Raw genomic sequence first — 24543 nt, forward strand, 5'->3', positions numbered from 1 at the left:
CTAGACCCCCCGGAACCCCAAAGGGTAGGGTCAAACCCATGAAATACATACATGTATCCATATTCATTTAAGAGATTCAAAGCCGCTACGGGTTGACTTTGGGTAATACTCTATTATTATTTGATGCTATTACAAACGTATTACACCCCCTCCCATCCGAGATCATTACACTACTTCATAGCACTACTCTTAAACATCATACCTATTATACCTCAAGCACCTAGAGTTATCTATGTTTTTTTTTCTTTTTTTTTTTCGTTTCATAAGCACGAGACGCACATACCTATTAACCGTTGAGAGCAAGGAAATATAATTATACAGATGTGCTCAAAAAAAAACAACGTCGGCTGACATAGCAACAAGACACTACTTCACAACCCCCTATGGCTTAGGAAAATAAAACAACGACGAGTAAATTCAGCTAGTTACTGGAAACTATCCCTACAGCCCCTGCGCGTGCCATTCTGGTTCTTATCACATAATGAGTGGACTGTAGTTGAGATGTGTAGAGGCTACGGAGAACCTTAGCCGGGAAGAAAAAAAGCCATCGCGTAATAGAAAACTTCCGAAACAATCAACACCGGTAGAGAAAACTGGAGAAACCGAATATCACACTGCAACTGCCCGTAACTGCAACAGAGTCCCTATCCTCCCATAGAACCCCCCCTTGAACCACCAGATACTATCTGGTGTGTATTGCTGTCTAGAATTACTAGCCAGCGCACCCGGTTATTATTTTACTGCGTAGACACCGGCTCGTACTGGTCTGACAGATACTCTTCGTCTGATGCATCAAGGATATCGTACTCTTCATCTGTCATAAATCCATCCTCAGATTCGGCCCATTCATCGTCCTCGCCGCACTCTTCGAAGTCATCACCCTGTGAGTCCTGCGAATCATGTACTGACAGTGCAAGGGTAGCCATCTGCCCCTCTAATCCACTCTCCGATCCACCCTTCTTCTCATGCATGCTAGCAGCTGGCGACTCGTGCTCCAGCTTGGGGATAATCATCTGGCTCTCAGCCAACTTAGGGGTAGGCGCTGGACTCTTGGTAACCTCACGCTTCGGTTCTACCGGGGCAACCTTAGGGCGGGGTGCCTGAACGTTCACGTCGCACCACAGCTTGTGGCCAAATTTGTTGCCGTCTGGGGTCGTCAATCGCCAGTACGAAATTACCTTACCTTCCCAGTCAGGAGTACGCATCAATACGGTGAAAGGGAATTCTTGGCCCGGCTTGAGGGCGTTGTAGCAGATGGTTGACTCCGAGGCTGAGACCAGTTCATGAATACCAGCAGGGTGAGTGGGGTCAACGGCACCCATGTAATCACCGCCAACAAACTTGACAGAGCAGCCTGCTGGCCATGGAACAGTACCTTCATTTCGAACAACCCATGTCTGTTCAAAGGTATGGTTGGGTGGTAAAACGGTTCCATCGGTAATTGTGTCTCGAAGGAAGACAGCGATGAGCTCGCCTGAGGCTGGCTTCTTCTCAACTGAGGGGATTCCTTCGGGCTGTGCTACTTCGGTCTTCGTCTTGACTTCTTCCATCTCCTCCGCCTTGGGCAATTGCTGTTCCGTAGGTTGTACGTCGACTACAGTCTGCACTGGTGTGGCAGCGATGCTATTGTGCACTGGGAGAGCTGCGGTCGCGGCATTGACGAGAACAGGCCGGACACGGTCTCCCATGGTAGGAAGACGCTGGCCATCCTCGTGCTCACCTGTAGTAGTGACACTGACGTGACGTACCGGAGTCTTAAACTTGATCAAGGGGTGTGTCTTGTTGTGCGTGTTAGCAGGGCTGGCCTCGCAGTTGGCACAGAAATCGGTATCGTGGCAGACTGCACACTTGTACCGCACGCCAACAATGTACTTTGAACGGGCACGGGAAACAGAGCAGAGAGGGCCATCACAGCAGATGCCATGGTGCGTACCACGCGCCAGGGGGCGAATTGTACGGTCAGTCAACGGCTCATAGATAGCTACAAAACGGTGATTAGGATGAATGAGCTCGGCATTTTTGACACATTCCGAGCAGTAGTCCCAGTCAGGGCAATCCAGACACTTGTGTCGGACGCCTCGGACATACTTGTCGCAGCCATCGCAGATAGCATTATGGGCGGCGTTTCGGCCGGGGGACAACAGCGAAGTAACATCATGGTCAAAGACCGTACCCTTCACAGCAGGTGCGAATCCATGCGCAGGGTGGTGGCCATGCTTGCCCTTAGCAAAACAGCTCTTGCAAAGATCGTAATCATCGCACGCGGTGCAGTGTACGAAATTCTCTCCGGGGAAATCCTGAACACAGCAGTTGCAGGTACGGTCGTTGTAAGTAGTGTCCCAAACTCCCGGTGGAGGTACCCAGTTCACATTCTCAGCGGGTCTAATAGGAAGATTGGTAGTAGGTTTGCTTGCTTGGGAACGGGAGGTCTTGGGGGCAATGTGGGTGGTGCTGTAATTGACCTGGCCATCCTTGATATAACGCTTAATAAGCCAATGGGTCTCGTTATGGCAGGTAATGCCCTGGTTGACACAGTCCTGGCAGAGATCGAAGTCGCCTTCATCGCACGTGGAGCAGTGGAAATGGGCATCAGGAACAGCCCGGTCACAGCTGTTGCAGCAGACAGTGAATTGACGCGTAGGGATACCAGTGAAAAAAAGGTCATCGCTTTTCTTCATTTCCTCGTCCAACGTAGAGATGGCCATGGCATCTGTTGGGAATAAAACTTCCGCGGCTTCCGCAGCCTTGGGGATAGTGGCCTCTTTCTGGTGGCATTCCCAGGTTACGTCGGTACCGTGAGGAATCTTCGATGCAGCTCGAGAGAAAGGACATCTTGGTACGTTTTCTTCGCTCGAGTCCAGCGATAACACAGGCTCGACCGAAGTTGAAGAAGTGGAGCTCAGTAGGTCAACTACCTCCTTGCCCTCAGCATCTCGCTTTAGGTGGATTCTAGGTCTGCCATGGGTCTGCCATAACTTAACGAAATTCGGTAGATTCGAATGAATTTCGGAAACCGGAACGGTATCCAATATTCTAGTAGAGGCCTTAGAGTCAGCTGGGACCGAGGACTCTAGCAGAGGTGATAAGATACGAGCAGCGGGCTCCGGAATTTCTCGGGACTCAGTCTCAGGCTCGAGCTTGGGCTCGGTCTCGGGCTCGGGCTCATCCTCGATAGTTACAGGCTTAGGAGCCTTGGGAGCCTTGTGTAGTTCTGGCTCAGGAGCAGGTACGGGTACAGGAACAGACTTGGGTTCGGGTTCGGGTTCTGGTTGACGCTCAGGCTCGGGCTCTTGTCTGGCCTGGGTAGTTACTCGCAGCTTTAACTTTTGCTTGGCCTTAGCAGCTCGGTAAAGTTGCTTGTAAGCAGGAAAATTTGTCGCATGCAAGACGATGAAGGATGCAGCCGAGTCGGAATACCGTTCAAATGTGGCGGTGGCACCGGAAGGAATCTGTAGGAAAGAACGGAGCTGCGAATACAATATTAGCACGATATCCCACAAGATGGATTGAGGGAGATAATAAGTTAGATAGATGGATGAAATATACGATACACAGATGAAAGAAAGCTTACCTTATCCTCAAGCATACCGGGACCTAGATCGCGAAGAGGTAGCTTGAAACGACGGGTCGCGCCATCAAAGTTGATCTTAAGAGTAATTAAGGTGTCCGGAGTAGCTGCCGATGACGAAGCCATCTTGACCGGCGGACTAGTGGGGAGAATTTATCAGCAAAGTTAAGGTTTAGCAACTAGCTGAGGGTTAAAAAGAAGAAGAGGGAGTAGGTTTGTTGTAGGTTTGTTCCGCCAATGGATTGAAGAGATGAAAAGATGGTGGCGACTTTGGAGATGGGTCGGGAATTAGTGTGCAAACGGAGGAACGCACAGGTACATAAGGATAGTGGTAAGGGTAGTGGGTAGTAAGAGCGGGACGAAGTGTGCATTTAGGTTAGGTAGTGAGAGGGGAGGACGGAAAGGTACAGTATTACATACCAAACGATCAGATTAATAAAGTGTCAGGTGGTCAGTTTCCGCTTATCGGGGGAGTGATTGTGACACAGGGGCTCCTAGATTTAGGCGGTCAGCTCTAGCCTCTGACGTCTCTGACAGCCGTGCGTATCGTGGCCTCAATCAAGGACGAGGATGGAGATGATGTAAACGAATTAGGATCAAGTATATGTATATGCATTGAATGTTGCTATTGCAAGGCACGGACAAGTCCGTTAAAGGTCATAGAAAAGATGAATATAGCAATGAAGGGGGAAGATGAAAATGATGATACAAGGAACAAGAATACAAGAGACAAGAATACAAGAAACAAAAATAATAAGAATCCAAGATCCGATTAGGTATGTGAGGGGGGATGACGGAATTAATTGGGTTTCCTACTAGGTAGGTAATAATGTAATGAGGTAACGGAAGAAGGTAAAATGTAAATAAACCTTAGGGAAGTAGGGGAAGAAGTAGTGGGAGTGAGTTGGTCCGAAGCAGACAACCGCCGATCTACCTAGGATGCACGGCGGGAATCACGACGGGAATCAAGAGGGGGAGGGAAAGGCTGCTTTTTTACTCTGTTAATGCCCGTAAAGGAACACAACTTACATGTGCGATGTACAATACGCGATGGTTTGGTCGCCTGCGTAAATAAATGCGAGAATAAACCGGTACAACAACACCGCGTATTAAAAAGGTTGGCGATGGCTTGAGGTGGTGTTGTGGTTGTTGTGGTTGTTGTTGTAGTAAAGATAGTTCAGGTAAATGGATATAAGATGGATAAGACGGAGAAAAGTAGGTGTCTAAGGGATCTAAAATGGACATGAGTTTGACGAGTTGACGAGTCGAGATCGTAAGAATAATGGGGCCGTTAGTGCACTAATCGAAGCGGCAATTAGCAATGCAGGCAGATAAGTTGGCCTCGCAAGCTAAAACGAAAGCACGCCTTTGGTGTGTGGGGGAGGAACGAGTTAAATGGGTGGGCCTTCGACTTGGGAGCCTGGGAGCTAGCAGTCTAGAAACAGTCTAGGTATGTACAATATCCTAGTGACAGTACTAATAGTACTAATCACACTCACTAATCAATAGGCTGGTGAAACAAACTTCGCGCTGCTTCGATGACGGATTACTTTACATACCTGTACATGTAGTACCTACCTACCTACTAAGGTACTTTTAGAAGCGGGGACAATAAAAACCGGGAGAAATAAGGAATCGAGGGTCCTAATTCACACTCCCTTTACTATATAGTCCATAGTATATTTTATGTCGCAGAATCACAAACGAGGCTATCGTAAACGAGCAGGTAGGTACTCGTTACCTACCTCTAGTTGTTGCAGTTGCCTACCGAGGTACCTAACCTAAGACATCATAGTACCTAATGGTACCTATTTATTTATTATGCACGGTGTCACGGTAGGTATTAGCAGCCACGCAGCTACTAGTTTGATCCAAGCGAGCGAACTGTATATATTGGAAGTGAATGACGTTGGGTTATTGCCTTGTGTACGTACGTATATCGACGATATGTGACGATGGCACGCTTATGAATTTTTTAGCAAAATAGGCGCTAATAAACGAGTAAATTAGAAAATCGCAAATACTGAAAATGACAGGAAATACTATGCAAGTCACTAACCACACAACCGGTGGGAGGTCATTGACTCAGGGGAAACCTAATTGCCGCGGAGTTAAGACTAGTAGAGGCGAAGTAAAACGCCACAGCTTCGCGACTTCGCACCATATATCGTGCCTATTAGGTATTCATACATACCTACGTAGGTAGGTAGGTACATCCACGTGTACGAAGTAATATAGCTCTATCTAACGAACGCATAACAAAAGCAATTGGTCGCCTTATCATCTAGAGTACAATATCTTGGATGGAGCAGAGCAGAACACCAAAGTACCCTTGGCTCTCGTATGATCTGCTTCTAACCATAGCGAGGCTACCTCTTATCCAAGTATATTCTCGAATGTACGAACCAAATCTTCGGCCTTTAGCTATGGAAGTTGCCCCGTTCGCCATGTCCGAGGCACTTGTGCCTAAGCTCCGATCTAATTACTTACTCAACTAATGAGAACTCGCTGCTGTGTTACAAGCTTAGCAACCGAGGTCTAGGTATTCTTTTATAGATAATATCCCCCCATAAGTGCACGGTCTTTATGCCTATATGGCGTTTGGATACAGTACCTGTTACAGAGGGGGGGTAGTCCTGGCGAAAATAGTCAACCATCTGAATAGACATCAAGCCGGTACGATGTAAGTTTCCCAGGAGAAGTGTGTTTTTGTTGAAAAAAAGAAAAAAAAGTTGGAGAAAATGCTCTCAGAACTTTGGCTTGATGCAGTTCAACCCTACCGAGAGCACTAATACCTTGGCTGTTACGATTGATCGTATCAATACCACCTTACATATCATCCGTCCTATTCTCCCCGTGTCCCCGGGTGGTGACGCTTGGTGACTTAGTGGATGTTTTTTCTATACTATGAGGCTCCTCCTTCGTTTTCCATTAAGCATGTCCGGCCATGTGTTAGGTCTCTTCGACTTGCAGGTTGATAGATATCAGCTGACTATGGTTAATGATACATTTCCAATTATCACCGCATTACCTCAGGGCAATCTTGAGAGGTCAAATCTAGCTTCATATTCATACAGCTTACCCGTGGCTGGTGGATTCGGCATGCCTTGGCTTCTCAGCATAATATCAAATACCAGGGAGTAGCTTTTGACCTTCTGAGTACGCCCAATGCTTATCCGTTACTGGATGAAACGTGATCGAAGATATTAAAACGATGCTATATCGAGCCCAAAGCAGAATATCTACTCTACGACAAGACTTGCTACGCTGTAGGGCTTCAAATCCAACCATGCTAGCATATCTCCTCTGCAGCATTGCTATGAACAATTAGAGGGAGATGGCCAATGGAAGTACTTGCCGCGATATCCACCACGATGTTACGGCTTTGGCTTTGCTTAAATATGATCCCTTGTTATGACCGTTACCTCCAACCAAGCCGGAGGCCCAACCAGCAGTAACCACAACTGAAGTCCATATGTTCTGCATATGTACGACAGCTATAACTTGGGGTGTCTTACGAGACTGATACTATGATTTATTATTAGCTAGCTGTGTTCTCCACGCGTTGCGGTAGGTGTGAGTTATGGAACGGCCCTGCAACTTACGTTGCTTATAGCTTGACATATTCCATTATATAGGTACCTGGTACCTACCTAGGTACTCAGGCTCCAAGCATGAAACCAATTGTATATAATGCGACACGAATCAACCACAACTCTGGAAAATAATTGAACATATGGGCGATGTAATACAGATACATAAAAAAGAGCTCACCATACTACCTTAAGGAACGCCCAGCTACGAGCTATATCGTAGTCCTGTCTACAGGGTAAGACAGGTCCTCAGTTACCTATCGGCTATCTCTTCTCGCCCACATGTACTAATCAGGGACATAGAGGTAGGGTCGTGGTTGCGCTGCGCTTGAATGCGCGCCATTATAGGCCAAATGTAGCATTCTCCCCAGGCCAGCATTGGATCGGCAGTAAGAGCAAGATCGGCAACGGCGAATTATAGATTTGCCCAACGGTTTCATAGCGCCGGATGTGCAGTGTGAGGCTTCTCATTGGCTATGATCGTAATAACGAAAACTTGACCAGTGTGGAAATAGACAAAACACACTGAGCTAGCTAACCAACACATAGGAGGCTTGTAGGTTGAAGATTTGGTTTTTAAAATCCACGTATAGAGTTACACAAGGCAGTTCATCTGGCAGAGTATGGTGGCGGGTTGGCGGATTGGCGAACTCGCGATACCGGAGGCCGTAAGGGGGAGCAGCAGATAGGAGTCTGGGCATCCGGGGCATGCTATACCAAGCTTACTAATAAAACATAGTCTCCTCTCTACTGGGCTGCTGGGACAAGCGGACAACGTATGACAGATGACGGATAACAGATAACACTGTGATATCTTTGGGATCTCGGTCTGCCGTGTGGAATCTCGAGGTGTTTATACGAGCTAGGCAGAACCAAGTGACTGGCAAGACCAGCTGCAAGGCCGTAGCGGAGTTTTGAAGAACCCATCGTCAAAAATGGACAAGGATCATACAGGCGATGATTCATGCTGTCGATACGTGTAAAGACTGGTTGGTGAAAGTGATGGGAGGAGCCTGGACTGTGCTGTACATTACATTACAGTTGTACTCGGATGATTTGGACGTGATTCTGCATGCGGAGACGCCCCGGCCATTGACTGATTATTAGTGGATGCCCATGGATGGGTGGATGGATATACCTAAGAAAAGTACCGCTTTAAGCTGGCTGGATTGGGCGGGATATTGTGTTTGCGGAATAGGCCTTCGAAGACCAATTCTCGCCCAGTGTAAGAGGGAACACACAGTACCTGACTGCAATGTATACACATACGTCCGGCTCTAGCCTCTATCTAGCACATTAATAATTAATACAACGAATGAATGTATGCGATGGAGAATAGGTACGCAGGCAAAAAGAGGAGGTAATAAGGACCTCAAGAGGGACGTTGAACGAAACACCTACCTAGTAGGTAAGCTATTTGAGATGTATGGAAAAGGGATAAAGGTCAACGCGTAATACACATACGTATTGGTAATTGGTATGTCCGTCCATATCAGGTCCGGTAAAGTAGTAAAAGTAGTTGTTGTAACAATATAAAAACAGCAAACGGGCAGAGGAGAAAGACTTAAGGCCTTATTTGCTTAGGTTAGGTTAGGTACTTAAAGTGTTTAACTACCTAAGGTAGTTGCGTTGTTATATTTAACGATTGACGCAAGTTTCGAGAAACAGATTGGACCTCATTGATAAGATTTAGGTAGGTACTCGGGTCGTTTGTACCGACATAGTGGGAATACCAAAGAAGTATACATGTTACCAAGACGCTAAGACATAAATGCAACTCAGCCCATTGGCCCCAATTGGAAGAATAACAGGGGAGGAAAGGCGCAGTGACCACCTTCACAATACTTAGGTAGCAGTTATTAAGTCGCCGTCATTGCATGGTAGGTACCTAGGTAGGTAATCATCATAGTGCGGTAGAGGATGAATACATTACTGTATTGTACAATACATACCAGCAGCATACCTAACGGACCTACCTGCCTACCTAGAGAAGGAGCAAGCATTTCAGACTCTGATCTGGACTGGGTTCGATTTGGGTTCGACTGGGTTTGTCTCCGCTCTGTGCTTTCCAACTGCTACGCTACCTCGTCCCCACTGTATTGTATCGATTGTACATAGTACTGTAGGTACCTAGGTATGTATCTTGTTATGTAGGCATTTTATGTATTTTATGTAATTCATACTATGTATGGTCATACATAATTTCATGTACCTAATATCTCATCGTAACTCGGTATTTTTTCAGTTAGGTATTCTAGCTTCTAGGCGTTCTGGTGATATATTCTAGGCGTTCTAAGGTTGTAACTCTTGTATTGTATTGTACCTTGTCTCTCCACTAAGGCACGACTCCACTACCTGTACCCTCAACCTTACACCAAGTCAAAGCAGGCCTACCTGAATCCTGACCTGACTTCAGAACTTCCAAATATTAAACCCTTTTGGCTTGGCTTCTATCCCATCCAACAAAAAAAGCCCTCCTTGATACTACATCACCTAGAGAAAAAAAAGATAAACACGTTAAACCCCCCTCCGTAGTGCTTGTGAACACCTCTCACAAGCCTCGAGGCTTTTCTATAAAAAGTTGTTCTTGTTTTTTCTTTCTTTTTATTTTCTTCCTTACCGTTACAGTCTTCTTTTCCTCTGGCCTGACACCTCCGAACCTGGCTCGACGAAAAGAGACAACCTTCCATCGTTTTATTTTAGGGGAAAAAAAGGATTCTGGGAAAAATAGGCATACTGGCTTCTTAATTGATTTTATTCACTAACTTTCCTTTCTTTTCTGCACCGCAGGCGGTTATTTCGCCTTTAGGTTTTCGTTCATCGAGGAAGCCCGTCGTTCGATATTCCCATCCGCCAATCCGAATATCGCATGAGATCCATAACCATCACGACGCCTCCGTCGTGCCCAAGCACAGCTGTCAGCTCTACCAGGACGCCCGCCGCCACCCCTCTCCAGCTTTGAGCCCTATATTTCATTCTTTATCAAGGCTAGCGCACTTTAAACAATAAACCATTTTCAACATGGTAGCTGCTGTCCGCCGAAGAAAGATGATCGGCCATCGCCGACGGGTGGAAGATGAAGGCGAGGATGAAGGTGGTTTAGATCAGCTCGATATTGATGATGATTCCTTGACTGATGGGTCAATGGCATCTGAGGATCCCGATCCGGCTGACGACAGCGATACTAGCAACGTTGATGAGGCTTCACCAACGACACCCTCTGCTCCAAAGTTGACCAGCCAAGCAACTAATGGTAACGGCAATGCGAAGAGGACACATACCAAGTCCTCCGGCGGTCTTCCGACAAAAGGCGCTAAAAAGACCGATGCAAATGCTGTATCAGACACTGAATTCATGCTGAACAATCTGAGCATTTCAGACGAAGCTGCTCCGGTGCAGGTACTGAATTTCGAAGATTCTGTGGAGCCCTCATCCAAGTCCTCGGCCCCTATAGTGGTCAGCTCAAATTCCGCCGTTGCGAATCCAGATTCCTCGCAAGACCGGACTGCCGATCCCCGGCGGAAGGAGCACGAAGAATATAAGCGTAAACGCGATGAGACTCCATGGTTTGTTCCCAACAGAGGCGCTTTCTTTATGCATGATCACAGGCATGCTGGCCCTGCTGCCAACGGATTTCGCCCTTTTGGTAGGGGTCCTCGGGGGAGAGGTCGTCCTGGTATTGGCGGTCCTTTTCCGCCAATGGGGTATGTTACTTCTAGCCAGCATCGTCCAGTTGTCTCCTTAGCTAATAGGAATAGTCACCAAATTCATAGTTCAGCTGATCCAACAACAAATGGCCCTTGGGCACACGATATGCACGAAGCGGTTGCACAACCTATACATGCCCGACAACCACGACCGTCGTTTACTGACGATGGCCCACCGAACGGCGATGGCTATATTCCCACTTGTGCTGCCAGCACCACACCAATCAACCGGAACATGGCAACGGAAAAGCATGTTGGCAATGTACAGATTAGGGTCTACTTCCCAGGAATAAACGAGCCCATCATCTTCCCCGGTATACAAGTACGACAGTATACAAAATTACCAGACCACCGGCCACCCTTGAGACGGGATAAGCCTGTCCGTATCTCTCTACCTAATTTTGCTCCCCGATATATCTTTCCGGCCACCGACAGGTCTTTCATCTTTATACCCCGAGCAATGCGACCAAACCAGCGATTGCGGGGCAAGCCAAGGTCTGGTCTCGGATCTATTGGCGGGTTTTCTAGGAGAACAAGCGTATTTGGGGGGAGTGTATACGCTGGTAGTGCGTATACGCCGAGTATTGCTCTTAGCCGACGATCTTCTATTGCCCCTGATCTAGGGAGGGATTATCTTGTATCCCCCACCGGTTCTACCATGTCGCGGCCGCCATTACCGTATGATGCTGCACGTCCCGTTGTCAGACTTCCTCCACAGGGTCGACCTGAACAACAGCTTCCCACTGTCGATGGGGCATCAGCAGAAGGACAAGCAAGAGTCGGTCAGCCCGCTACGACTGACCCCTCGACACAGCAAACGCAACCTGCAACCCAGAAGCCGGCGTTCCAAGAGAATCGGCCTGTGCCCATCCCTATGCACCAACCTCGACCACAGAAGACAGTCTCGGTAGCCGGCATTGAGTCACCAGAGATGCAGCACAATCCGTCCCAACCGTACCAGCAGGCCTTCCACCAGCAAGTTCCTGTTCAGGTGTCTAATAGCCTAGGTCAAGAGTCTCACGCCCGTCATCCCTCGTACCAGTCTCAACATTCAACTGGCACGCCACTCTCCCAGATTCCAGAGCGTGCCATCCACGCTGCGCCTTTCCAGCCAAATCAATTCCCCCAACAGAACTACTACCAGCCTTACCAGATGATGCAACCCCCGCCTGGTTATTATTACCCGCCTGCTACTTATCCAGGCGCATTAGCTCCCTCTGCCGCTGCACCTGCGTTCGTCCCGGGAGCGCAGCAACCCCAGCCTCAGGGCGAGGCCGCTACCAGTCAGCCAACTGGGCAGAATACACCTAATTCCAACTTGGTCGCTCAGGAAGTAAACGGAATGGTTTACTATTTTGATGCGTCTCAGTTGCCCCCTATGGCTGCGTATAACCCTTACCCAGCCCCCCAGGGTTATCCGATGCCTGGTGGAGTGGTTGGTATGAATGGTATGGTTACTCCGAGCCCGGATGGCTACTACTACCCCCCGTCAGGACCTGGTGTTGTCTACTACCAGCAGTGAGCTATTTACACGCGGCCTCGGCAATGTTGCATCGATCACCTAGTTATGGAACGCGGGATATACTCGGTCGTGCGGATTGGCACGTTAACGGCATTGGTTAGCTTCAGCGTAGGTCGCTTAGGGCCTTGGTCTGGCTATGGCTCATACGTATTATGGCATTTCCTGCTTCACACCCATCCTTTGGAATACCACGGCAATATACAAGACTCCATCCAAACCCTCCATCTCAGCGGTACTATAGTGATTTCACAAGAGCTTAGTCTCATTAAACCTGTCCTAGAATTGGTATCGTGAGCTGGTGGCATTATTCTTCCCTCGCCAACCCAACCCAACCCAACCTAGCCCATACTTTTCTTCCTAACCTAAACCACCTAACCACCATCAACTTCCCTTTTTCTCCTCGTCTCTAGCTCTTTTTGTGTTTCAAGGAAAGGGGCCCCCATACCGCATAGGCGTTCGGTGGCGTTTTTTGTGCTTTGCTATGCTTTGCGTTGCGTCACGTCGCGTTGCCGTTCGAACATTTACTACTACTTTTCTGCCGCTACTACTATTATTGCCCTGCCTTTTTTCTTCCTTTTATTTGAACTGCTCCTGCTTTTTTTGTTTCGTTTCTATCGCGTTGAACGAAGCGAGCTGAACCATTTGCCGTCTGCTGTTGTTGTTGCCGTCGGCTCTCGGGGAAGAAAGATGATATGCATTTCCGTCGTTGGCAACGAGTGAGTGCTATGGGAAATTCTTGTTGTTTTTTTCCTCCGTGCGAAGAGAAGAGGAACGGGAACGGGAACGGGGAGGGAGGGAAGATGGAAGTTATTGCGGACGGCAGCAGAAGGGGAGGGGAAACGAAATGATTGGCAGTAGTAGGTTAGGAGGTACCTAACTCAACCTTGCGTTAGAGATCTAAGGGGAAGAAGCCAGAGACGGAATCGCGAAGGCAATTGTCGATCGACGCTTGATTTCACCGACTACATACCTACCTACCTAAACTGATTGCCACGATAAATAGCGGTGATGGAAAGGGACGAGTTGTGTGGCCTTACTTACCTGGTAGTGCAGCCGGTTGCGGACGTAGGAAACCTAAATTATTCAACACTCCCCCTTCTGCTGCCTGAGTCTTGCTCTTGGATATAATGTAATGTGATGGTGATTTATGTTCATGGTCCTTGTAATGCCGGGGAAATAATTGCTACAAAACCAAAACCCCGAGGTAGGGCGAAGTATCAGAAATTAAGTAGTACCTAAGTATATTCAGAATAGGGGTAAAAAGTAGTGCAGTTCCATTCTGTCTGGGTTAGGTTCTTCTAGTCTACAGGACCAGGTCTATGATCAAAATTCTTAACCTCCAATCTACATCTTAAACCGGTTTACATACCTAAGGTACCATCTTAGTTCGGAGACTCGACCCCCTTTCCCGGCATACCCCTTTCTTTTCCTTTCCTTTCCTTACCTTATCCTCGACGACGAGGACATCTCAAGCGTTCTACTGGGACTCGCCTTCCGGCTGAGCTTCTTCCTCGCCCTTCGACACGAGATCGATGCTGGGGACCCATTTCTTCTCTCCACCTCCGGAGTCGTCGTCGTCGTCGGGTGGAGGCTCGAGGTTCTGAGATTCTTCGATCTTGGGGACTAAGCCGAAGCGCTTGTTTCCTTGGTCCCAGATCTATCGGGTTTGGAGCGACGGCGAGTTAGTATCTTTTCATAACGAGTGTGTTGTACGTAGAAGCATAAGAGATGGATAAAAGAGACAACCTAAAAAGAAAAAAAAAGGAGGGAGACGCGACGAGAGGGTTGTTATTTGAGTATAGGTTAGGTTAGGTTAGGTACTTACGGCGTAAACGCTCTTCAGAAAAGTATCGCCGAGGATATCGAACGGCATCATGCCGCGGCTCTGGATACCCCCGTACCAGTACTTCTTGTCGTCCGTGAGCGCGAACGCCAGGTCCTCCTTCTGGATGAGGAACTGCTTGCCGCCGACGGCCACCTTGACCTCGGGCATGTCGTCGGCCTTGACGCCGACGGGGAACACGTAGCCCTGGTTGAACCAGTCGTACGACGCGCCGGGGATCTGGTCGTAGATCTTCTTGACGACGGCGTCCGCCACGAGCGCCAGCGTGGTCCCCGTGTCCGCGATCGCCGTGTTCCCGCTCAGGTCGACGGCTTCCCCGCCGACGCTGTACGACTCCGAGGGGACCCGCCAGAACCCGTCCGCGTTGTCCACCTCGGTCCAGTGCACGTCGTGCCCCGACTTCTCGACGAGCTCCGAGTCGACGAACCCGAACGTGTAGAACGAGCCCGGGTCCGCGTCCCGCGAGCTGTAGAAGGCCGTCGTGAACAGCTCCGACTCCTTCGGGATGTCCTCCTGCTCGATCATGTTCTCGACCGGCGTCGCCTGCGGGTCGGGCAGGCCCGAGTCCGTCACCGTGTTGATCTTGCCCCAGGCAAGCCCCAGCAGGCCGTCGCTGGTGCCCTCGGAGAACTGCTTCGACAGCTTTGTCGCGCACTCGACCGTCTGGTTCTTGATGGTCAGACCGCCCACGGCGAGCGTGTCGCTGCCGCAGTCCCCCGAGGCCGTGGATCCGTCTCCGTACTGGATCTTCCAGCTCTTTCCCGAGAGCGTCTTGAACGATTTCGACTTCTTGGGGTCGAAGGCGTTGTGCTGGGATATGTCGGACTTGTGCTGGAGAGTCGAACGGACCTGAATGCAAAGGTAAGGTACCTAAGGTTAGAATAGAAGAGGCTCGAAGGAAGGAAGGAAGGAAGGAAGAATGGTTTCAACGAACCCATGTATCGGCAGAACCGGTGTCGAAGTCTAGCAGCAGTTTCTGGGGAGGTGTGCCGATCTTGACCTCGCAGATATACATGCTGTCGTTCTGCCGATCTTCTGCCGTGACTTCTGTCGTCTGGCCGTCGTCTTCGGGGTTACCTTTTTTGACCAGGGTTCGTTGCGTATGAACGGTACCCCCGAGGGCTCCCTTGAGTTCTTCAGGGAGGAGGCCGTGCTGGCGGACTTTGTCAATGTGGAAATAGGGGCCCGGTATGGTAGGTTGAAACCCGAAACGGTTCAACGCGTGGACATACGACTTGGTGCCGTGACGCTTGTAGTTTTGGTTGTGGATCACTTTGACCTTAGATAGGCCAAGGTCCTGCTTGACCTTGCTTTGTGCAGCGTAAATGGCATTCATCGTGGCTTTAGGTTAATATGATCTAGTGCTGCTGAAACTTGTTGATGCTAGATAGTCTTCTATAGGGAATGGGACTCTTAGGTGTACGCTAATTAAAAATATAGGTTAGGTAGGTAACTATTTTGTGATATATATAGGTATAGGTTAAATCATGAGGATGAAGAATGATAGAGAGGATAATCGACTGGTTAAGAATGAGACGATTCATTTTCTAAGCAATAACGATTATCTCCTTCGCTTTCGCTTTCTACATTAGAGGGAAGTAACGGTGAAACACCCATAAACTATAACTATTTAATAAAGGATGCGGCTATCAGGCCATATTGGATCATCTTGATCCTAATGTAAGGAACGTGTTGAGAAAGGAGGTACAAATATGAACATACTTCCTGCTGAATGCGTACCTAATGAGGCATCTTATACAGCTTGTTTCGATATTGTAATCAATATAGCAACTGCTTAATGATATACCTACACCGTAGTCACAAGCATTAATTCGAGTGATGTTCAAGGGAGCTACTACCGTGAGCACCACTTTGTTATAACTCAAACCATCTGGATAGGAATGTACATTAACATGGATAATTCCGGTAATATGAGTAGAACTTGACTATTTGTCGGATATGTGGAACTTTGTACCTCGTAGGAGTTTGAAGTCTATGTTGAACACGATCGAGGCTCGGCTGCACAGGACGGATATAGATGCGTGTTTTACCAGATACTGTAGCATATGAAGGATGTCACCATCACCACGGATATCAAGGTCTAAGCAGCTACTACTCGAGACTCGCAGTAGAACGTCAATTGCGACTGTGCTATCCACAATGTAATCTTTCCTGCGGCACCTGCGCCTTTTTCCCCGCCTGCACATATGTCAGTTTCCATCTTTGCTAATGGACAATAGTTGCAGACGTACGAGAGCGACACACACCTCCCGAAATACAATTTCTTCAGGAATCTTGCTCGGTGCACCGCTAATGAGATAGACCAATAAGTAAAGGCGACAACCTCAGTTATCCTTTTATGTCCATGTTGAATATAGGCATTTCCTTGACGGCCTACATCAAGTTCTAGGATTTAGTATAGCTTCACTCTTCCAAAAACAAATCCCCGAAGACCATTGCTGATCCAGCATTCTTCGCCGTCGACCAGTGAATCAGCAGGAACGACTTCTTCGACAGCAAGGTTTCTTTTCAAGTTAGCACCATTGACTTGTTATTTAGACAAAAACCTGGTGGTAGCAAACTTGGGAATACCTTTCTAGAGCCCATCTTCTTGTTGTGCCGTCGTTTCCGCCGCTCCCTTCAGAAGCGCGGTACTGCGTGGGGATGGGAGGCGTCACCCATCTTCCATCTCTCCAGAAATAGGAGGTGCTGATACTACCCTCCATAATATGCCCGTCGTTGTTAATAAGAAGCACTTCCTTCTTATCACCTAGATTAATCTGGGTGCGTTTTCTGGCTTCATTATACATGTCTCTAAACGTGGTTTTATAATGAGTGAACTCGGATTTGGCAGTCCTCTGACTATCCAGAAAGATGTCGTATACGGGCTCTTGGGTTGGGACTTTATTATCTTGTTGGTCTGGGTTTTTATTACCTTGGATCGGTAGGTGCCCGGGGAACAGATTTGCTAGAGGCGTTTCTGGAAGAGGAGAGATCTGATAATCCAGGCTCCCATCTCGAGCTAGGCTCAGCATTATTCGATGTGGACCGCCGCCGACTCCAATAGTAATGTCCTCGAGAAACTCGTGTATGTACTTCAAGCCTTCGTATCCAGAGATGCGAGTTATAGCGTCTGACCATTGCCAGTGGACAGCAGCTCTCAGCATGCGATCTCTATGTAAGTCAAGCATGTAAAAGGGGGAGGGATTCTGATTCCATCCGACATTGGTATATCCCGACTCTGGGGCTTTTAAGAGAGAAGGATCATATCGTATGGAAGTAAAAATGTGAAAATCGACCATTGTGTGTATAAGGTTAGGTATATATATTATATATGAGATTGAGGCTAGTTATGATATTCTTACTAGCTTCATTGACGATCCTTAAGGGAGGAGTGAAAATAATGCTATGTAGATATGATATTGCCTACCTAAGGTACCTGGTAACATCATATAGGTATACTTACCGAGTAGGTACATGGCACTAACAAAGATATATCACCCGGGATAACGAATGTGACGGCTGGGTGGGTACACGTATGTACATATGTACATATATGCGTGCACACATACATAATGTACATAACATACATTAGGTACCTAGTGGGCGTTTGAGACATGAGGCTGCTGGGTTTGAGCATGTACGCATGTACCAGGTAGTGACCTAGTGCAAGGTACCTCCATAGGTACCTTCGGTAAGGTACAATACCTGACTGAACCTATTAGAACTTAGAAGTACGAAGTACGGCATGTCAACTTCGGGAGTTCCAACTGCAAGTTTGTACTAGCCCTAGTCTGTACTACATTGAACGTCCATAAGTCAAAAGGTAGGCAATGTATGCTTACATAAACATACCCTGTAGTACATTGAAAAGATAAGACAACGAGGGGAGGGCTGGAACTTGGAAGGGATGGTATGGTGGGCTGTCTGCCTATGGAGCTCTCCGATTGATGACGAAGTTTTGATTGTGGGCCAACCAGGGTCGAAAGCTTTAAAGCACAGCGCATGTTAAACTGGGTCTCACTAAAAAAAAAAAAAAACGTACTATGGGATTATATTGTTAGGTCAGGTACTTCTGTACTTTTGTACTCATTGTAAAGTAAACTTTTTTTTTGCGCTTGCAAAGTGTTTTCCGATCGGTAATAATAAATAAACTTACTGAATTTTGATAAAGCTTCCTGGCACAAAGCTGCCCGCAACCCAAAAAAATACAATACCAAATCGTCATCACTATCATCCTTCACTCCATTTGTTTGTATCTGTGACTTCGATTGGGCCAAGCAAACCTCGACTTATCAAGTCGTCCTTTTTTTTTTGTCGTTTCTGGTCACCCTTGTTGCCGCACTTGTTCCCCACCTCAAAATCAAAATCGACGACATCCGTCCCATTCCACCGTAATGTCTCGTGCTTCCGCAGCTCCGCCGCCGATGCCTCCCTTATCACAACCTGTTGCCATCCCCGTAGAGCCCTCCCTATGGGATCGCTTTACCAATTGGGCATCGGATAACAAAGGACTTGTCTATACTATTGCTGGTGTAGCTGTTGTTGTCACTAGCGCCGGTGTCGTCTACTACCTTAACGGTGACGCTGTAAGTCTGTTTGCTTTTTTTTTTTTGGTCTATATATATACCTAATATATATAATAATATATTTATATTTATGTATAATATATTATATTATATCCCATCTCTATAACAAGTACCAAAGCTCACACCCTTGCCTAGCAAAAGCAGCGATCTGCGCAATCTAAACCCAGCAAGAAAGAGAGACGGAAACGAAAGGAAGCAGAGCGCCAAGCCGAAGCATCTAAGTCTACCTCTGCGGGTGACCAAGCAAAAGCTCCGACGGTGGACGCGGTCGATGAGTTACCCGAGATCAACGAGGATACTGTCGCTACCTTCACCGACGAGCAGCGCCGCGACTATGCTTTGCAGTTGAAGAATGCTGGAAATAAAGCTTATGGAAGCAAAGACTACGACCGAGCTATTGATCTCTACTCTAAGGCCATCCTCTGCAAGCCCGATTCTATCTTCTACTCTAATAGGGCCGCCTGCTACAACGCCCAATCTGTCTGGGACAAAGTTGTAGAAGACACGACTGCTGCTATTAACCTAGATCCTACATACGTAAAAGCCCTGAACCGAAGGGCCAATGCTTACGAGCATCTATCCCAGTTCAGCGAATCGCTCCTGGACTACACTGCCAGCTGTATCATCGACGAGTTCAAGACCGAATCTAGCACCAATGCCGTCGAACGATTGCTTAAGAAGGTTGCCGAACAGAAGGCTGACGAAATCCTGAAGGCCAAGGATCCTAACAAGCTACCCAGCCCTACCTTTGTATCCAACTATATTCAAAGTTTCCGAGCGAAGCCGCGTCCCGAGGGGTTAGGGGACGATGTGGAACTACCGGAATCGACTGGAAAGGGGCAGTTGCAACTAGGGCTGAAGGCTATGGAGAAGCAAACCCACGAAGGTTATGAAGAAGCCGCAAATGCGTTCGAAAAGGCGCTGGAATTGGGCGACCTGGGTGAGCACGAGGCCCTCGCTTACAACCTGCGAGGTACGTTTAGAAATCTACGTGGGGCGCAGGAGCAAGCTCTGCAGGATATGGACAAGAGTATCGAACTCGATCCGTCGTACACTCAAAGCTACGTCAAGCGTGCAAGCATGCACCTGGAAATGGGTAAGTCACAGGTGTTACCGTATCACGGGAAGGACGACTGAAAACTGATCTGATGGCAGGTGATCGAGCGAGTGCTGCTGCGGACTTAGAGCAGGCTTTGAGCCAAAACGATAGCGACCCGGACATCTATTACCACCGCGCGCAGTTGCACTTCATCCACGGTGAATTCCAAGATGCTGCTAAGGATTATCAGAAGTCAATCGACCTTGACTCTTCTTTCATATTCTCACATATACAGCTTGGTGTAACGCAATACAAGATGGGCTCCGTCGCGTCTTCTATGGCAACGTTCCGTCGGTGTGTCAAGAACTTTGACAAGGTACCGGATGTGTACAACTACTACGGAGAGCTCCTCCTCGACCAGAGCAAGTATGATGAAGCGATCCAGAAGTTCGACACGGCTATGGAGATGGAGAAGGAGACGAAGCCTTTGGCGATGAACGTACTACCTCTTATCAACAAGGCCTTGGCTCTATTCCAACAGAAGGCCGAGTTTACGGAAGCAGAGAAGTTATGCGAGAAGGCGCTGATCAGTAAGACCATTATTACCCTTAGGAAGATGAGGTGAAAAATCGAATGCTAATTGGTTATACAGTTGACCCCGAATGCGATATCGCCGTGGCTACGATGGCGCAACTCCTCCTTCAGCAGGGCAAGATCACGGAGGCGCTCAAGTACTTCGAGCGGGCGGCTGAGCTTGCGAGGACGCCTGGAGAGATCGTCAATGCGCTCTCGTACGCCGAAGCCACGCGGACGCAGATCCAAGTCCAAGAAAAGTACCCTCAATTAGCGGCTAAACTCCAAGGAATGGGCACGGGCGCGGCTGGTATGGGAGCCGGCGCATTCGCGGGCGCTCGCTAGATTTATAGCAATTGAGCAGTATTTTTTAATATAACGCAACCATTCACACACACACACTCACACAATTGCGCGCGCACACACACATTTAATATAGGGTATATCACTTCGCGACTCTACTTATCGCCCACTTGTTCTATTCTCCCTCCTCCTCCTTCCCCACCGAATTGAGACCAGACTAGGAAGACACGTTGAGAAGTTGTTGAAGGGCGAAATGCATTTTAGGGTTCTCACGGGAAATTACTAAAAAAAGAACCATACGCCCTGGAAATGTCTTTTGCATTAGGAACCTTTTTGGGGGGGGGAGAGGGGGGGGAGGGGGAGGGGAGCTCCCTCCGAGACCTGCAGAACCTAAGGATGAAATCCATTTGTAATTTTTCTTTTCCCCCGTCGTCGTGGTCGTCCTGCTCGTTTTCGTTGTACCTAGTTAGTATTGTACATAGTTTAACGCCTATACTCCTTTTTCGTATTCTTCTGGAAGCCTTATTAGGTACTTTGGTAGAGGTATCTATCTAGGTATCTATCAGAAATGCCGGGACAATGTAAAATGTCGTACCTTTGAATTCGAGACTGACGCACCAGAAACATTTGGTGGTCGGGTAGTTGTTCTAGAGAGATGAGATAAAAAAAAAGAAAAGGGGGGAGGGAAGGGGAACTAGGTAGGTAGGTAGTGGTTGCAGGTTCCGCCCTCGGCCTTACGAAATACGAGGAGGGTGGGGAGAAGAAGAGATCTGCGATTTCTAAGGGGGGTGGAGGGGGGAAAGCATATAACCTAAGGTACCTGTTACTACGATATGTTTCTAGGTAACGTAGAATACATAACCCATTACGAGCAGCTGAACCAGCGTAGGTATTGCGTAGTGCATAATGGATAAGCTGAAAACCCCCTTACTAGGCGAATAGGGGTAAATATAGATAAAAGAAAATAGACGAATACCTATTACTACTAAAACATAAGGGAATAACTAGGTAGGTAGGTACCTAACCTAGCATATCCTAAAATTAGTTATCCAGCCTAATACATATAATACAAAATTCCATTCCGAAGAGTTGAAAGGTTGGCGGGTGGGAATCCGACGAGCTGGTGATGATGATGGTTTTCTTACGCTCCCGCTCCCAGCCCCCCAGCCCTACCCCCCTCGCTCTCTATCCTCTAGTCTCTATCCTCTTGTTCCCAAACCCACCGCCCCTTTCAGACCTTCGCAATCCCCTCGGACCCGGCGCCATGACTAGAGCGCGAACCCAGATCCGACGACGACCCGTCGCTCGACGCGGCGGAAGAGGGGCCCATGGCGGAGTACTCGCCGGCGGAGGGGGGCTCGGTATCCGACGCGGAGACGGGTTCCGCCTCGCCCGCGGCGCTGGCAGCAGCAGTAGCAGTAGCGATGACGACCTTGCCCTTGTCCTTTTCCTTTCCTTTCTCGCCCTCCTTGTCGACGTTGATCCGGGAGATGACGTCGGCGAGCACGTCGCCCAGCTGCTTGACGTTATCGGCGTCGCGCGGCACGAGGTGGCCGAGGCCGTGGTCGTACAGCTGCGCCGAGTCCTGGTCGCACGTGTTGTAGAGCGCGACCGACGAGTACACGAGCGGGTCGTTGGACCCGAACACGTGGCACGTCGGGATCGAGATCGACGTCCCGTGCTCGTCTGCCAGCCGCGCCGTGAACCCCTCGCCCTCGGCTACCAGGGGAGGGCTGCCGGCGAAGAATATCGCGAACTGGGCGGAGAATTTGTTAGGTTATATCGTGTAAATTGGACAGATAGACAGATAGACCGGGCAAGGAAGGGATTTTAATGAATAAATGAATGAATGGATAAATAAATAGAATATACCTTAATACGCCTGGGTATACCCTTCTTCTCCCACCGCCTAGTCTCCTCGGCGCAAATACACGCCGCCATCATCGCGCCCTCCGAGTATCCGATGAGGCCATCGATCTCGGGGTCCGCCTCGATAGTCTCGAATATGCCGTCCAGAGCCTTGCGGAACGGGGTCCAGTCGAACTCGACGGGGCGCGGGGGCTTGAACAGGCGAAGCGTGGCCTCGGGGCTTAGACCGCGGGGGATGTGGTGGACCCGGCGCAGGATTTCGAACGCGTCGCCCGTCCCCCCCGACGTCTCGACGAATCGGTATAGCGGCCGCGACCCGAAGTAGTTCTCCCAGCCCAGCGGCGGTTCCACCTCGTTCGCGCCTTGCGTGAAGACGAAGGTCGCCAGGCCCCGGTCCTCCATGTGCTTGGCAAAGGGACCAAGCTGGACGCCGAAGTTCTGTGCGTTTTTGCGTTAGTACTGGGACGAGATGGCGGTGGCTTGAGGGAGGGTTTACCTTAGCGCTGCCATAGGCGCCAGGCAAGCAGAGGAATCTCATAGTGGTGGAAGAATGTTACGATGATTCGCTCTCTTCTTTTTCCTTTGGCCCGAGTTTCTTTTCCGTCTGATCTATCCAAAGAAGTTGCCTAGGTACGTAAGTGCTGTGGGCGACGTGTTCCTGTGGAAGGGACGCGCATCCAAGCTCTTCTTCTATCAATCGATTGATGGGGCAAGTGAGCAACACCCTTAGTAAGTCTAAATGGCGTAGGCTTGTTGAAGATATATATCATGAGTTAAGAGGAAATCGTATCTCCCAAGTCGCCCTGAGATTGCAGTTAGATGGCCAACTCGCACAACTGCTTGGTACACGTGGGGAGCACCCGTAAACTCACAGAGAACGAGTGATAGGCTTATGGGTGTCCTCCTGGCGGCTTCTTTGAAGGCTGTCTATAAGAACCTGTGTCTGCACCCTTGTTGTTGTTCTAACCCTTAGAGGCACATCGACGTATGTCAAGGCGATGGATATGTGGTGGATACTGTTACACTATCTGGGCGATAGTTGTAGTGAACATCATCCTCGTGTGTTAGCTATGCGGAATTATCCCTATCCGTAGAACCATCAACCTTCAAGGCTGTTGCTGATTAATAATGTTGTAGACAAAACAATACGAGTTGCTAATTTGTGATTGACGGGCTAACCTCTCGTAAGTTGAAGCTTGTGATGATCTGCCCACGGACTTCCGACACTCGTCCAGACTTTGGACAAAGTGTGTTTCTTATTAGCTTCCGACTAAGTTTTGGAGGTGTCTCGTAAAGAGAATGGTGAACTTTATAAGCCTATGTAATAGCTCGTATATGTTGTAAAGTTGGTTTATGATGGATTGTGTGCCAGTTAAGATATTCTGTTACATTGAGTTCAGTCACAAAATACGGCTAACAGGGCGTGAAAAGGAGCCAAGATAACGTGAAGGAAGTACGTATGTGGCGAACAACCCCCCTCCTCCCCCCGCTGCCGTCAAGCAATGGGCAAAAGCTAGCTTATAACAGAATGAGTTTCTAGTTGAGTCGAATATGTAACTGTCTCAAGTTGGGAGCCAAAAGCGGATCAGCTGAACTATCGAAGCGTCGGAAATCATCTTTGTATGATATTATTCGTCCCAAATGGGAACCTTATTATCAGCCAGAGTATCGGCGTCCCTGCCCGTTCGACCTCCGGGTTCCCAGAAAACGTCCAAGGGAATACGCTAGGTAAACTCAACCAAATAGATGGGTACGACATGCTTCAGAAGATCCGAATTATGTCTGGGTTGCGACGGATAACTGATACGAGGTTGCTTCTCTCATTGGCATATATATGACTTTGGCACGTTCGATTTGATTGATCCCAAGTATCGCTGGGGAAATTTCCAGCTGCTACTGCTCGCCATCACTATACCTTCTTTTTCTCACATGTAAAG

The 24543-nt window shown here is 48.5% G+C and overlaps 6 protein-coding genes across 6 annotated transcripts; 2 read left to right on the forward strand and 4 right to left on the reverse strand.

The window, feature by feature from the left end:
* Positions 1–83: 83 nt before the first annotated feature.
* Positions 84–4011, reverse strand: F4812DRAFT_435355 (uncharacterized protein). The gene is made up of 2 exons (XM_047934757.1): positions 3572–4011; positions 84–3467 (listed from the first exon to the last, which is right to left on the reverse strand). The coding sequence occupies exons 1-2, from the start codon at positions 3692–3694 to the stop codon at positions 738–740; spliced, it is 2853 nt and encodes a 950-aa protein (XP_047788292.1). The 5' UTR covers positions 3695–4011; the 3' UTR covers positions 84–737.
* A 6006-nt stretch (positions 4012–10017) lies between these two features.
* Positions 10018–12631, forward strand: F4812DRAFT_91675 (CASC3/Barentsz eIF4AIII binding-domain-containing protein). Its single transcript, XM_047939538.1, has 2 exons — positions 10018–10865; positions 10920–12631. The coding sequence occupies exons 1-2, from the start codon at positions 10183–10185 to the stop codon at positions 12388–12390; spliced, it is 2154 nt and encodes a 717-aa protein (XP_047788293.1). The 5' UTR covers positions 10018–10182; the 3' UTR covers positions 12391–12631.
* A 1060-nt stretch (positions 12632–13691) lies between these two features.
* Positions 13692–15569, reverse strand: F4812DRAFT_465890 (aspartic endopeptidase; the record flags this gene model as incomplete). The annotated part of the gene is made up of 3 exons (XM_047938501.1): positions 13692–14047; positions 14216–15082; positions 15168–15569. The coding sequence occupies 3 exons, from the start codon at positions 15567–15569 to the stop codon at positions 13868–13870; spliced, it is 1449 nt and encodes a 482-aa protein (XP_047788294.1). The 3' UTR covers positions 13692–13867.
* A 558-nt stretch (positions 15570–16127) lies between these two features.
* On the reverse strand, positions 16128–17695 carry F4812DRAFT_435372 (aminotransferase). The gene is made up of 3 exons (XM_047934758.1): positions 16826–17695; positions 16486–16758; positions 16128–16432 (listed from the first exon to the last, which is right to left on the reverse strand). Exons 1-2 carry the CDS (start codon positions 17533–17535, stop codon positions 16647–16649), a joined length of 822 nt encoding a protein of 273 aa, XP_047788295.1. The 5' UTR covers positions 17536–17695; the 3' UTR covers positions 16128–16432; positions 16486–16646.
* A 663-nt stretch (positions 17696–18358) lies between these two features.
* F4812DRAFT_435373 (mitochondrial outer membrane 72K protein) lies at positions 18359–21475 on the forward strand. The gene is made up of 5 exons (XM_047934759.1): positions 18359–18822; positions 18958–19918; positions 19978–20451; positions 20514–21250; positions 21333–21475. Exons 1-4 carry the CDS (start codon positions 18631–18633, stop codon positions 20777–20779), a joined length of 1893 nt encoding a protein of 630 aa, XP_047788296.1. The 5' UTR covers positions 18359–18630; the 3' UTR covers positions 20780–21250; positions 21333–21475.
* Positions 21476–21968: 493 nt separating this feature from the next.
* On the reverse strand, positions 21969–23144 carry F4812DRAFT_460961 (serine hydrolase-domain-containing protein; the record flags this gene model as incomplete). Its single annotated transcript, XM_047937787.1, has 3 exons — positions 21969–22493; positions 22610–23044; positions 23103–23144. The coding sequence occupies 3 exons, from the start codon at positions 23142–23144 to the stop codon at positions 21969–21971; spliced, it is 1002 nt and encodes a 333-aa protein (XP_047788297.1).
* Between the last annotated feature and the right edge of the window lie 1399 nt (positions 23145–24543).

The sequence above is a fragment of the Daldinia caldariorum genome (assembly GCF_022478825.1).
Source record: "Daldinia caldariorum strain CBS 122874 unplaced genomic scaffold F4812scaffold_13, whole genome shotgun sequence".
Taxonomy (NCBI): Eukaryota; Fungi; Ascomycota; class Sordariomycetes; order Xylariales; family Hypoxylaceae; genus Daldinia; species Daldinia caldariorum.